The sequence below is a fragment of the Ailuropoda melanoleuca genome, chromosome 1, assembly GCF_002007445.2.
Source record: "Ailuropoda melanoleuca isolate Jingjing chromosome 1, ASM200744v2, whole genome shotgun sequence".
NCBI lineage: Eukaryota > Metazoa > Chordata > Mammalia > Carnivora > Ursidae > Ailuropoda > Ailuropoda melanoleuca.
In genome coordinates this window covers 142,184,954-142,199,141 of record NC_048218.1, presented here as the reverse complement: position 1 = coordinate 142,199,141, position 14,188 = coordinate 142,184,954, and the positions used below count along the sequence as shown (strand labels likewise).

The 14,188-nt window shown below is 34.5% G+C and overlaps 1 protein-coding gene across 6 annotated transcripts in view; it reads left to right on the top strand.

Moving 5' to 3' along the window:
* Positions 1-9,397, top strand: part of KRIT1 (KRIT1 ankyrin repeat containing) — a 37,542-nt gene extending 28,145 nt beyond the window's left edge. For all 6 annotated transcript variants that reach the window (XM_034667667.1, XM_019806158.2, XM_011232596.3 and 3 more), the window contains exons 13-17: positions 1,748-1,914; positions 2,643-2,730; positions 3,280-3,486; positions 8,279-8,395; positions 8,977-9,397. In XM_034667667.1, coding sequence (XP_034523558.1) covers positions 1,748-1,914; positions 2,643-2,730; positions 3,280-3,486; positions 8,279-8,395; positions 8,977-9,045 — 648 coding nt within the window. In that variant the 3' untranslated portion in view covers positions 9,046-9,397. The remainder of the gene's footprint in view (positions 1-1,747; positions 1,915-2,642; positions 2,731-3,279; positions 3,487-8,278; positions 8,396-8,976) is intronic.
* Positions 9,398-14,188: the final 4,791 nt, after the last annotated feature.

The following is a 14,188-nucleotide window of genomic DNA, read 5'->3' as shown; positions in this document are numbered from 1 at the left end:
TGGTCATCTGATAACACAGTTGTTCTTTCATTATGTAATTAAGAAATTCCATTTTGTACCATCTGAAAAATGGAAGAATTATATTTAATGGTTGCATCATTCCTGTAGGTTGAAAATGGCCTGATTTCATTAGAAAAGAATAGTTGTTGACTAATGCTCACTGAATAATCTATTAGGAATTATAACTATTACCTATTCCAACTCTTCAAATTCACTGTTTATTTTGAGAAAAACCCATAGAAAGTTGAAAAAGTAATAAAATTCATTAAATTCACTAATTGCTATTATTTTGCTTTATTACCTTTATCTTCTCTATTTTTTCCTTATGAACCATTTAAAAGTGAGTTCCAGACATCGTGGCGCTTACTCCCTACATATTTTAATGTATCTCCTAAGAAAAAGGACATACCAACATACTTTAATACCATTTCAACCTAATAAAATTAATATTTCGATATAATAATGTCTAATATGTGATCCATATTCAGATTTCCCCCAGTTGTTTACAAGTCTTCTATATGTAGGATCTAGGCAAGGTTCATACTTCATATTTGATTGTTATCTCTTTAGTATCTTTTAATCTAGAATAATCCTCTTATCTTTTTTTCCCTTGAAATTCTCTTTCAGTTTTTTTTCACATTATATAGAGTATTGTAAGATTATTTTAGACAAAAATAACTTTTACCATAAGGAATTGAGATCACTTTGAATTATATTTGGAAATACTTTTTTAAGATTTTATTTATTTGAGAGAGAGCGAGTAAGAGAGAGAGCACAAGCTGGGTGGAGGGGCAAGGGGAGAGAGAGAGAAGCAGAGCAGAGTGCCCACCACAGGGCTCTATCCCAGGACCCCAGGATCATAACCTGAGCAAAGGCAGACGCTTAACTGATTGAGCCACACAGGTGCCCTGGAAATTCTTTAAGTATTCATTCAGAAACTCTATATAACTGTTTACAACTGGAGCAGAAGTATATTCTGTAGGCTAGCTTTTCAATCTTTGTTTATCTTATTGGATAAAATGAAACACTATAAAGACTTTGAAACTGGAAAAAAATCTGCTTTCCTTTAGTGTTATTTCAAAGTGCCAAGTATTTTTAGCCAAATAAAAATTTTTTTTAAATTTTTAAATAAGGTTTTTTAAAACTACATGTACCCTTCTAGTAATTGATACACTTCCTTTTGTCTTCCTTGAGGTTCACTACTATGTTGTGTGAAACACGTAGAGTAATGTTTGAATATAATTTAGGTAAAATTGTGCTAGAAAGTATCCATATCTATAAACTAATGATAATCTTTTATTAGACTGTAAATCAGAGATAAACTGTAGCTTATTGCTATATTTGACCTGCTGTTTATTTTTATATACCACATAAGCTGTTAACGGTTGAAAAAAAAACCAAAAGGATATCTCATATGATGTGAAAATTTTATGAAATTCAAATCTGAGTATCCATATTTAAAGTGTTATTAGAACACCACCAAACCCGTTTGTTACTAGATTCTCTGTGGCTACTTTTGTGCTACAGTAGCCGAGCTGGGTAATTATAGGAAAGACTTCGTAACTCATAAAGCTTAAAAATATTATCTGGCCCTGAACAGGAAAAATTTGTCAACCACTGCTCTAAATCAGTAACTGCTCATTTATATATGGATAAGTAGCTTTTGCTTTTCCAAATTAGAAAGTGACAAGTTGTATATTTGTAACAAATTATAGCCCAATAACCAAATTATACTTTTTCTTTTAAGATTGAAGACCCACTAGCTATTCTTATTCTCTTTGATGAAGCCAGATATAATTTATTGAAGGGCTTTTATACAGCTCCCGATGCTAAACTGATAATATTGGCAAGTCTACTGTTGCAAATAGTTTATGGAAATTATGAGAGTAAGAAACACAAGCAAGGTTTCCTAAAGTAAGTATTTAATACAGCATGTGGTCTTGTGCTGTGCTTAAGATTCTGTTTAACCGACAAAGTTTAAAAATGTTATTAAGAAATATTTACACTTTGGCATGGAATAAGGAAAAAACAAAACAAAACAATGGTAAAGCATTCTTAAAGTTATACTCTCTCCAAAGTTACTTTTCTTATATTTGACTACAGTTTGATATACCTTATTTTTTTGTAAAGATTTTATTTTTTTAAGTAATCTCTGCACCCAGTGTGGGGCTCAGACCCACACCCCCAAGATCAAGAGTTGTATGCTCTACTGAATGAACAAGCCAGGCACCCCTTGATATACCTTATATTTTTTTCTTCTTTATCTTCCTTTATTATATGCTTAAATAAGTTCATTAAAACCTGACTTGGTAAGTAGAAAATGTTATAAGGCAGATGCATTTAAGAATTCCACCACAAAAACTAGGTACATGTTCAGTCTTTGAGAGAAAACATTGAGGTTTTAAACACTGAAGCTTTATTGTGGTTTTCATTTTTCAAAAATATTTTGTGGTTGTTGAACATTTCTCTTAAATGAGAATGTTAGGATTGTGGCCTTTTGCTTAAAAATTTTAGAGTTCTCTATTTACAATATTTTTCAGCTCAAAAATCATGTTACTTAGAGCAATTTGTTTCTGAATGATTTATGTACTTTAGCTACTAAAGATGATTTATTTAAAGCACGTTGGCATATTTGCTTACAGTGAAGAAAATCTAAAATCCATTGTACCTATTACCAAACTAAAAAGTAAGGCACCTCACTGGACAAACAGAATACTTCATGAATACAAGGTAAGCTGTTTAACAGAAATAAAAAGACACTCTATATCCTAGTTGAAATTTTGTAGATTGTTTGAAATTGTTTAATATGTTTTAAATGTAGGTACGTTAAATTTACAGTCCTGAAATTAAAAATGGATCTTCTAGCTCACATGAAACTGAAAAAGTAGCATGATATTTTTATTTTTAATACTGTGGAATCTTTTACTGAATACCTTCTGTATTCTGGATACTGTGGTAAGGACTAGAGATTAAACACACACACACACACACACACACACACACACACACACACCCCCCTATACCCATGAAATTATACACTATCCTTTCCAAGGGGCACTTAAAACATCATAGAACAGACAAACAGTATTTTTAGATTTTGATATTTCTTTCCGTTTTTAAATATCAACATCTCAAAAGAAAAATTGTTCTTGGGATAGTGTCACACAATTTTATTCTTCTTTGGGGCAGCCGTGATTTTAGAAACTGCTTAGTTGACCTATTTGGATTATCAAAAGTATGTTCTCTTTTCACTTCTCTCTTATTCTACTTTGTTTTTAGAATCTTAGTACAAGTGAGGGTGTCAGTAAAGAAATGCATCACCTTCAGCGCATGTTCTTACAGAATTGTTGGGAAATTCCTACATATGGAGCAGCTTTTTTCACAGGACAGATATTTACAAAGGCAAGCCCCAGCAATCATAAAGTCATCCCTGTATATGTAGGAGTGAATATAAAAGGACTTCATCTCCTCAACATGGAAACTAAGGTAGACTTTCAGCTTTTCAGCTGTTTTTGACCAGTTACTTCTTATAATGTCTAAAAAAAATTGGTATCAGCCTATATGAAAAATCTAGAAATGACAAACATATAAGACTATTCATTGCAATTTCATTTGTAATAGCAAAGGATGTGGGATGAAAAGTATATGATTGTCAGTAAGGGGTTAATTATATTATTAATTATAATTAATTATATATAATTAATTATAGTACATTTCTGTGTTGAAATACTGTGCAGCCATGTAAAAGAATGAAGAATGTATAGAATGATTTCCAAGATATATTTAATGAAAAAGCACAGTGGTGAACCATAATAGTAATTGTAATAGGTATATGTTTAAAAATGGGGGAAAGTGAAGATTATATTTACATAAATACATATTGCTTGTGTATGAATGAAGAGTCATAAAGCCTTTAGAGAAGGCAACCAGGTAACTGGGAACAAGAGTAGGAGTACTATGTACCATTTTACAACTTAAAAAAATTTTTAACTGTGATTATATTACCTATTCAAAAACTTCAGTTAAGTTTAAATGAAAAAAAATTCAGATTAAGAAAAGAAAAATACTGCAAAATCTGACACAAGGCATTCACTTCAAAAATCAGAATTAGTTGTTAAGAGCCTTTGGGGAACAGGCAAGATGAAGTGTGGACGGGACTACTTAGATCACTTCAGAGCTTTTCCATCAGAGGCTTGTTACTGTATTATATTCCTTTTTCTAATCAGAGCCATTATAATATAAAATTTGGGATTATCAATTATTTTTAGCATATTTAACACATTTATCAGGATGAACAGCTTTCTAATTTATAATAGGAAGCTAAGAAAAATCATTTATTTTGTTCACTCAGATGTGTCTATAAGTAGATCAGTTGAAGTAATGACTAAGCTTATATGTTAGAAAAGGCATTTTAGATTAGAAATTTTATCTAATTTTTGTTTTCATCATTTTCATAAGCTTTTATTATGTAATCACATAATTTCTGAAAGTAGTTTAGTCATTTTGTGATAACTCCAGGTCATCCTTATGAACAACAGCTATTTTACCATGCTGTTAGATATGCCTGTGAATGGAGATAGGGAATATGTAGGGACATAGGGCTAAATAGGGACTGACTTTAGGAGTTTATCTGGAACTTGATTTGTTTGAAGTCCCTGATGTCAGCCTGCTTTTGGGTCATTTGCTTATTATCATTTTCTACTTAAGCTACTTAACTCACACAAAATAGGCTGTTTCTAACTGTTTTGTAATCATTTCTCTATTTCTTTGGTACTAAGTTTGTTAAAGGAAATTGAAGGAGACATTCCCTTTACCATTTCAAGAAATTTTTCCTCTATTTCAGAGCATTTTATACAACATTTACAAATCCTTTATCGAATTAAAGGCTGATGCTTTGGGTATAACACCAAGCCTCTTCTGTAAGCTATAGTGTATGTTTGACTTTTGGTAGCATCCCAAGTTTAGGCAACAATAAAACGTTTTTTTTAGTTCTCATATGATGGGTCAGCATTATCTTATAATATTTCACATTATGAATAATATTCTGGTACAGGAGTAAGTGAGATTGCAGGAGCAGGCAGAGGATGATAACAATATTATTAGTTAACAGTCTGCTTTTTTAGGATGTTTGATTTCTAGAAATATAAATAAAAATACTGTCCTTGGGTATAAGAAGGTGATTAAACCAAAGGGTACAGTGTTTTCTGTCCATCTAACCATTACCTTGTGCTCTGTAAACCATTGATAAATTTACAACACCTGTGAAGGCTCTAAGTTTGATTATATTTTCTAATCATCAAAGGTGGGTGCAGTCAGCTTGTCTTCCGTTGTCTCATAGTCATCAAGATATGCCAGGGGTGAATTTGACAAGCTTACTTTAAGAGAATAAACATCTTCATTAGCACAAATACCTTCATTTACATTTAAAGCTCTACTTGGGGTACAACAGCTTCAGAGATTAAATGTCATGAAAAGCGAAAAGCCTTAGATAGAAAACAGCTATGTTTTTTATATCAATTACTTCTGTCTTCTATATCTTGTTTCTTTTTGAAATAATGAGAGTTTCCCATTAGAAAGTGTAGCCCAGCCAATTTCATATGCTCATCAGAGATTTTTCTGTCCTACTTACATAAAATGTAGACACTATTGAATGTATAATACACTGTTGTAGATCAGTGTTTTACTATAGTGAATGCATTGCTGTCTCATCACTGAATTGTACTTGTTGATGTATCTTTAACCATAATAGTATTGCTGCCAACCCAGGCAATAGATTACTCTTTGATGATATCAGTTTATGTTGGCCATAATGCCTTTCTGAAATAAAGCTGGTTATTTAAATATCCACATAATGCCATCTTCATGATCACTTGTCAACATCACTTTTTCTCCTGTCTGCTGGCTGGCTGTGTTACTTCTGACTTCTGTGGTTCACTCCCACCCCCCTTTTTTGGGGGGTGGGGGAGAAGAGAGATTTTATTTTTAAGCAATCTCTACACCCAGCATGGGGCTCGAACTCACAACCTGGAGATCAAGAGTCAGCACGCTCCACTGACTGAGCCAGCCAGGCACCCCTGTGATTTTCCCTTTTTTGCTTTCAACTGTTCCTGCCATTTCTCTTCTGCTTTTTTACATCCCTCACCCAACAGCTTGACCCTTTGTAGGTTTTACCTTCTAAAGAGAATGGCTTTTTTCTTCTGGAGTAGACTGATCTCTCAAAACTACCATATGGACTCAGACTTTCCAGCTCCATTGAGCTGTTTTCACTATTATGGGTTTCTCAAGAATTCCTTCCTTCATGCATACTGTTCTTTAACAACAAAACCTTTATTTTAAATTTAGAACCTCAGCACTTTTGTTGGTTATTTGGCCTCCATATAACTGTGGACTTGCACCACAGGTTTATTTTTTTTCTCTGTATATTAAACTGTTTAGAGGCCATACTAATGGAACATTTTCTCCATCTTTATTAAACAAATTTCAAGCAAGTGATCCAAAAGATAGACAGTTTAAGGTATTATATTTTGACTCAGTGTTTCAATGTGTACCTTGGTAAATAGCTATTTTAGCATATCCTATCTATAAAGTTATGTTTTACAATATAAATGTAGATGGCTAATTTTAAAGAAGTGTTATTAGTTTCCCATTATACATAATGTACACTCGTGTAAATTAATTGTACTGTTTAAGAACCTCACTTTAAAAATGCCCTAAACCATATCTTTTTCACATAACTTCAATTGCTTATAATCAATATGTTAAGAACTGCTAGTCATAGAATGCAGATGTTTTTAAACATGTATTTTAAAGGATGCACAAACACTTTCTTTGTACAAGTGTATATAAAGAATATATTTCTGGGGCAAGAAAATTAAGGTTACTGCTAGGAGGGACTTATTTTAAAATAATCAGAAAGAGGGGTGCCAGGGTGGCTCAGTCAGTTAAGCATCTGCCTTCGGCCTAGGTCATGATCCCAAGGCACTGGGATTGAGCCCCGCATAAGGCTCCTTGCTCCACAAGGAGCCTGCTTCTCCCTCTCACTCTGCCTGCTGCTCCTCCTGCTTGTGCTGTCTCTCTCTGTCTGTCTAATAAATAAAATCTTTAAAAAAAATAAAAAGTTACACTGAATGCCTATTTAAATATAGCTTTTCATTAGGAAAATGTAGGAATAGTTTATTCTAATATTTGTTTTAAATAATTTGATGAATTTATGAAGGGTATATTATTAATTTTTAAAATTATGCTTATTTTTACAATAGATATATCACTGTTCTTACTTTCAGTGAGATGGAATTGCCTAAGTCAACATGTTACCTTATTATATAAATTTCAGATCTGAAAGTATCATGTGAATATTCAAAAGGTACTGAATAAAGTAAAAGGGAATGTTTTTAATATGCAGAAAGTAAAAACCTGTACATTTCATTTTCTTGAAAGTCACTGAGAGAATGGGCATCTTTTTTTCTCAGCTTTAATGAAACATAATTGACATATAACATTGTGTATGTTTAAGATATACAGTGGGTTGATTTAGTATACTCATATATTGCAAAATGATTATTACCACAGCATCAGCTAACATCTCCATCATGTTACATAGTTACCATCTCTTTTTTGTGATGAGAACATTTAAGATCTACTCTCTCAGTAACTTGAAGTATATATTACAGTATTGTTAACTGTAGTCACCATGCTGTACATTAGATTCCCCAGAACTTATTCATCTTATACCTGCCAGTTTGTGCTCTATGGCCAACATCTCCTCATTTCACCTATCCCCCAGCCCTTAGTAGCCACCATTCTGTTTCTGTTTCTGTGACTTCAGCTTCTTTAGTCTCTGAATTAAGTGATATCCTGTAAGTCTTTTTTTGACTTCTTTCAATTAGCATAATGACCTCAAGCTCTATCCATGTTGTAGAAAATGGCAGTACTTTCTTCTTTCTCATAGCTGAATAATATTCCAGTGTGTGTGTGTGTGTGTGCATGCACGTGTGTGTGCGCGTACATATACCACAGAACAGGTATCTTTAAAATATTTTGTCAGTCTGATACAATTTGTCATTGCTCAAGGTAATCTCCTGAGAGTCTACCACCTATGTGGCTCTGTAGTTTAGGCTGTGTGAGGTTAATGTGGGCATCTTGAATAGATTTTATTCTAACATTCAAAACCATTATGTTTAGACATGACTAGATCAACTAGGTCATTGTAGATAGTAAGAGAAGAGAGGTGTTGTTTTTAATATATATATCAATAAAACAGTTTCTAATTATGTTGCAGGCATTACTCATCAGTCTTAAGTATGGTTGTTTTATGTGGCAGTTGGGGGATGCTGATACATGTTTTCAGATCCATAGTATGGAAAATAAAATGAGCTTTATAGTACACACAAAACAGGTAAGTACTTATCAATTACTTTGGACTTCTGATGAACTACTGTGTTAGTGATGTGATGAACACTGGGTGTTCTACACAACTAATGAATGTTATATGTTGGCTAATTGAATTTTTTTAAAAAAAGGAAAAAAAATTTTAAAGTGCCAATCCATTTTGCTTTGAGGAAAACCTTTGATATCATATGAAATTAAGACATTTAAGACCAAAGGAAAAAAGGCAGACCTTTCCTAAGCAAATAAGCCAGAAACTTAATCTGAATAATTTATTTCAGTTTTATAATAATGAAACTCTTTTTTTCTGCCATTTCCTTTAATTCTGGTCAGTATTCCCTACCTCTTTTATCAAGGTATTGGTAGTCCTTACCTCTTCTTGACCAGTATCACATCTGAGGCACCAGCTGCATCGAGTAGGTTGCTTCTTAAATCCCTTCAAAGCCTAAGTACTCCCTCTATTCTTGGCAAGCTGCCTCCTACTAAGAAGGTTCCTTTTCAGATAGATAGGGAACTGCCCACTGCCATGTATGTCATTTACACATTCGTACATGTTTCATATTTACTGTCGACATATATTTTACTTTGTAGGCTGGCCTTGTGGTAAAACTTTTAATGAAGCTAAATGGACAGTTAATGCCGACCGAAAGAAATTCATGAGAGGAAAGCAGCTGATAAACTTAAGCCACCACATTTTGTAATGCAGATTTTTTTCTATGAAAGATTTCTTAAAGTATTACTTTTAACAAGGCATTTAGTTTCTTGTAATATATATGTATATAATTACATTGTACAGAATCTGTACTTCTGTTTGGTGTGTAATATACCAGTTAGTTTTATATAATATCCTCATAAGCTATTCTAATTTTTGAAAGAAACACACAAAAAAAGTGTAGATTGATCATCTGTATATTAATGGAAAAAACAGTAAGCTTTATAAAAAGTTATTTTTGGTAAATGGTAAAGAATTTGGAGTGGAATGTAATGAAATTAAAATATAGCTTTGGTATAACTTTGTGTGTCATTTTAAAATATACTGGAAGTCAACAAAGTTGAATAAAGAAAATATATTTTCTACTTAAATCACATAACACTGCTATTTCAGTCATTTTTCTGTAATCCAAGAAAAATTCTCAACACGTTTTAAAAAGTGTTAAAATGTGTAACTAGTGTAAGTTAGTATTTCACAAAGTTATAGTTCTTGAACCCCCTGTATCATAATTAACCTGGATGCCTCTTTTAAACGAAGATTTCTGGGACTCAGTATATACAAGTTCATTCAATCTGTACAAGTAGCAGTCCTAGGAATCTTTTTTTTTTTTTTTTTAAGATTTTATTTACTTATTTGACAGAGATAGAGACAGCCAGTGAGAGAGGGAACACAAGCAGGGGGAGTGGGAGAGGAAGAAGCAGGCTCATAGCAGAGGAGCCTGATGTGGGGCTCGATCCCATAACGCCGGGATCACGCCCTGAGCCGAAGGCAGACGCTTAACCGCTCTGTCACCCAGGCGCCCCAGTCCTAGGAATCTTAAGTTTGAGTTGTTTTCTATTGAAATAATTCCAGACCCAGTAATGAATTTGTATTAAAGTAAATGACACAAAAGTGCCTGGCATACAAGCATACACATACATAGACACACAGATTAAGGGACAATTTTTGGATATAAGTAGTTGCATTTATTACATATATGTTGTATTTTTATGGTTTAGCTTAATGAATTATATTGCCTTTACACTGTATGAAGTAGATCACCAAATACCTGTTTCATTTAGGGGAGTATTGATATCATAGATGAAGAACTAACGGACTCCTAATCTGAGTCATCTGACTTATCTTGACTAATCTATTTAATAAGCTTAGAAACTAGTCTTTCCAAGCTAACAGACTGATATGTTCTAAGTAAGTACAAAGATGCAGTAGTTGTATTTGAAGTTGTCCTAAAGATTGCAGGTAATTCTTATACATCGTAATTTACACTTCACATTAATTTCTGCTTATTTCTAATGGTGCTCTTTCTGAGCCTTATTAAAATTACATGGTTAAGTAAATTGAATGAGAAAGCCTGCTTTATCTCTAATTCTGTGCTAAGCACTTTTGATTCTGCATGGACAATGCCCTGTTGGGTTTCATTCATTCCAGTGGCCTCAACTGAAATAACTTGTTGACTCCCAAACCTAAAATTTCATCCTCAAATTCTCTTCTGAATTCTAGATCTTAATTTCCAGTTTCCTGCTATTCTAGCTCTACCTAATGGTGTACAAGAGGAACTTCTATTTCATCATACCTAGAAGCAGAATCTGTTTCCTCTGCTTGCTGGATTCGGTCCTTCCACTTGTATTCTCTGTTTGGTTAGTGGCATCATCATATTGCATCCAGTTGCGTAGCCTGGAAATTTTGGAGTGGTTTTCAACCTTTCTCTCCTTTCTTATCCCAGACATTCCATTTATTGAGTCTTGTCAAATGTGAGTGCTTTCCCATTCCCTTCCTCCCTGGTTGCACTGCATCTACCCTAGTTCAGGCCCTTACCACCTGTTCCTAAGTTTAACTTCCTCCCTGGCTTCCCCTGGCCAAGTCTCTACGCCCTGCCCGCATATCTGCCACACTGGTCCCAAGTTCACCTTTCTTACAAATCTGATTATTTCATTACCCTCTGGAAACCTTTCATGGTTCCTTACTATATGTAGAATTAAATTCCAGTTCCTTAGTATTGAATACAGGGCCCTGAATTATATGGTCTCTAACTTTCCTATCCTGATTAATATGTAACCACTTTTCCCACACTCATCCTTTTCTCCAACCCAGTGTTTCCTAACCCTGGCTCTGCGGTCTTGTGGGGAGTTCTACTACATAATGATTCAATAAATGTAGGGTGGGGCTCAAGGATTTGTTTTTTGTTTTGTTTTGTTTTTAAGATTTTTTTTTTAAAGATTTTATTTATTAATTTGACAGAGAGAAACAGCCAGCGAGAGAGGGAACACAAGCAGGGGGAGTGGGAGAGGAAGAAGCAGGCTTCAAGAGGAGGAGCCTGATGTGGGGCTCGATCCCAGAATGCTGGGATCACACCCTGAGCCGAAGGCAGACGCTTAATGACTGTGCCACCCAGGCGCCCCTGTTTTTAAGATTTTATTTATTTATTTGAGAGAGAGCCAGAGAGCACAAGCAAGGGGAGCTGCAGAGGGAGGGGGAGAAGCAGACTCCCCGCTAAGCAGGGAGCCCGATGCGGGACTCGATCCCAGGACCCTGGGATCATGACCTGAGCCGAAGGCAGACGCTTAACCGACTAAGCCACCCAGGCACCCCAGGATTTCTGTTTTTAAAGTATCCCATGTAATTTTGATGTACAGCTAGGGTTTAGAACTGCTCTTATAACCAACTTTAGGAGTTATCTAAATGCTCTTCCTTTCACAGAGGGAGGTGATGATGCAATGATAGACTACGTCAAACAACTCCCTGCTCCATAGAATACAGTGTACCCTCCTGGTGTTACACAGTATGGCAGCCCTGTAGAGAAGGAAGACTATTAGAGTAGCTTGGTATTAAAGGCTTAAAAGTATATAGCATTAGAAAGTCAATTTTCAAATATAGTATGGAGCAAAAAAAGTAATCATTTTCTGTCAGAGCATAACAAACGAGAAATAAACAATAATGGAGAAATACAAACAGGTTTTAATGAATGCTTAGTATTGGTCAGACATTGTATGTGCACTGGGGATAAAAGATACCATTTTCCTTTTCATCATTCTTTCAATAAATCTGAGTGCCATTTATGTGTCAGGGATCCAGTGGTAAGAAAATCAAAGCTCCCACCTTTAGGGAACAAAGTTTAATGAGGGAGACAATAAATACTTAAGGAAATACATATTTATAAAGTCCAATAAGTGATGAAAGAAAAGTAAGTGTATTATGTAAGGATAAAGTGATCTGGCCTTAGAGATCAGGAGAGGCATCCCTGAGCAAGTGATGATTCAGCTGGCATCTGAGGGGTGAGAAAGAAGTATATTTGAGGATGAAGTGAAATGGAGTGAGATGTTTTGAGCCCAAGAATGTCCTGGAGAATTGATAAAATTTTCTCATTTTTAGCTAAAAAGTAAATTCAAACACTTTATCCAAATCACAACAAATGAGTGTCCACTGTAGAAATAAAACCAGAACAACTAACACTGCACATGATAAATGTATTAGAAAAAACTTGCTGAAGAACACATCTTACATGATTAAAAGTTGCCAAAATTGACTGCCCCCACCAACATTAGACATGATAGCAATATTTAACAGAGTAAAACTGGCCACAGTTCTTGACCAAATTTAATAGATGAATTGGATCAATAAAATTTAGAATTTAATTTGATCCTGAGGAACTCAATAGCAAAAACTAATTGGAACTATTAAATACATGCAAAAAAACAGATTGATGAATCAGTTCCTTGCTTTATAATTTATACAGAAAAATACTCCCAATGAAAATAATTTCAGTAAAATGAAATGGAAAAAATATAAATTGTTTTTGCTGTGCTGTGTAGAAAAGTGATGAAGGAATTCAGGTGGCTTGAGTTCATCCAAAAAATACTTTCTCAACAAAAATCCATCTGTGATGGTATGATTCTCATTTAAAGTTTGTATTTATAAGGTCAGAGTGCCTCTAGAATATTTGGAGAGGCAGAGGTAGGCAGACTGAGAAGGCCCTAAGGCAAAAGAAGGGTAAACTCCAGGAGTTCTTAGAGGCAAGAATGCTTGAGGCAAAGGAAATATTTTTCAGACATCTTACAGTGTAAGTGAGAAAGGTAATCTGAATACATTGTACTAATTTCTATGATAGAAGGAAGCACTGGGGGCACCTGGGTGGCTGAGTCGTTTAAGTTTCCAACTCGGTTTCAGCTCAGGTCATGATCTCAGGGTTGTGAGATTGAGCCCTTTGTTGGGCTCCATGCAGCAGGGAGTCTGCTTGAGATTCTTTTCACTCTGTCCCCCACCCAGCCCTGCTCACTCTCTAAAATAAACAAATAAATCCTTAAAAAAGAAAAAGAAGGAAGCACTGGTTGTTCAGGAATTATTGGAAGGACACCAACCACCAATGGATGGGAAATTAGAGACTGATTTACCCATTAGTTAAATAATAACAATAGCTAATGCTTAAAATGGTGCTTACTGTGTGCTTTGGCATTGTTGTGGATATATTAATCCATTTAGCCCTTACAATAATCACAATGAAGCAGACTAGTATTCCCATTTTACAGATGAAGAAACAGAAAGTTAAGTAGCTTGCCAAAGAGAATATACCTTAAGTGGTGGAGCTGAGATTCATATCAAGGCAGTCTGGCTCCAGAGTATTAATGAATCAGGAACATGATGTGTGATTATAATAAAAACATTACAAGATCTTTGTTTTCTTCTAAAAAGGTTAGAAGTCAACTTTTTAACACAGTGTTATAAATATTTTCATTTCATACACTGTATAACTTTGAATACAATTGTATATGGAGAGGTTATGTTACTTGTCTAAGGTCAAAGACCAAAAAGCAGTAGAGTCACAGTTTAAAATCTGGCAGCCTGTCTTCTGTATTCAGACATTTGTCAGGTAAAGGAGAAGTAGCTGGGAGGCTTAAAAAAAAAAAAAAAGGACCATATTTTGAAGAATGTTGTGTTCCCTGCTAATGAGGAGCCATTGGAGCCTTTGGGACTTGACTAGCTCAGATTTGTCTGTTGAAAGATCACCGTGGGCCGGTGTAAGGAAGGGCTCAAAGGGATCTGAACAAGAAAGTATAAGACAATGGGGAGAAGTGGATTAATGTTTTGACAAAACCC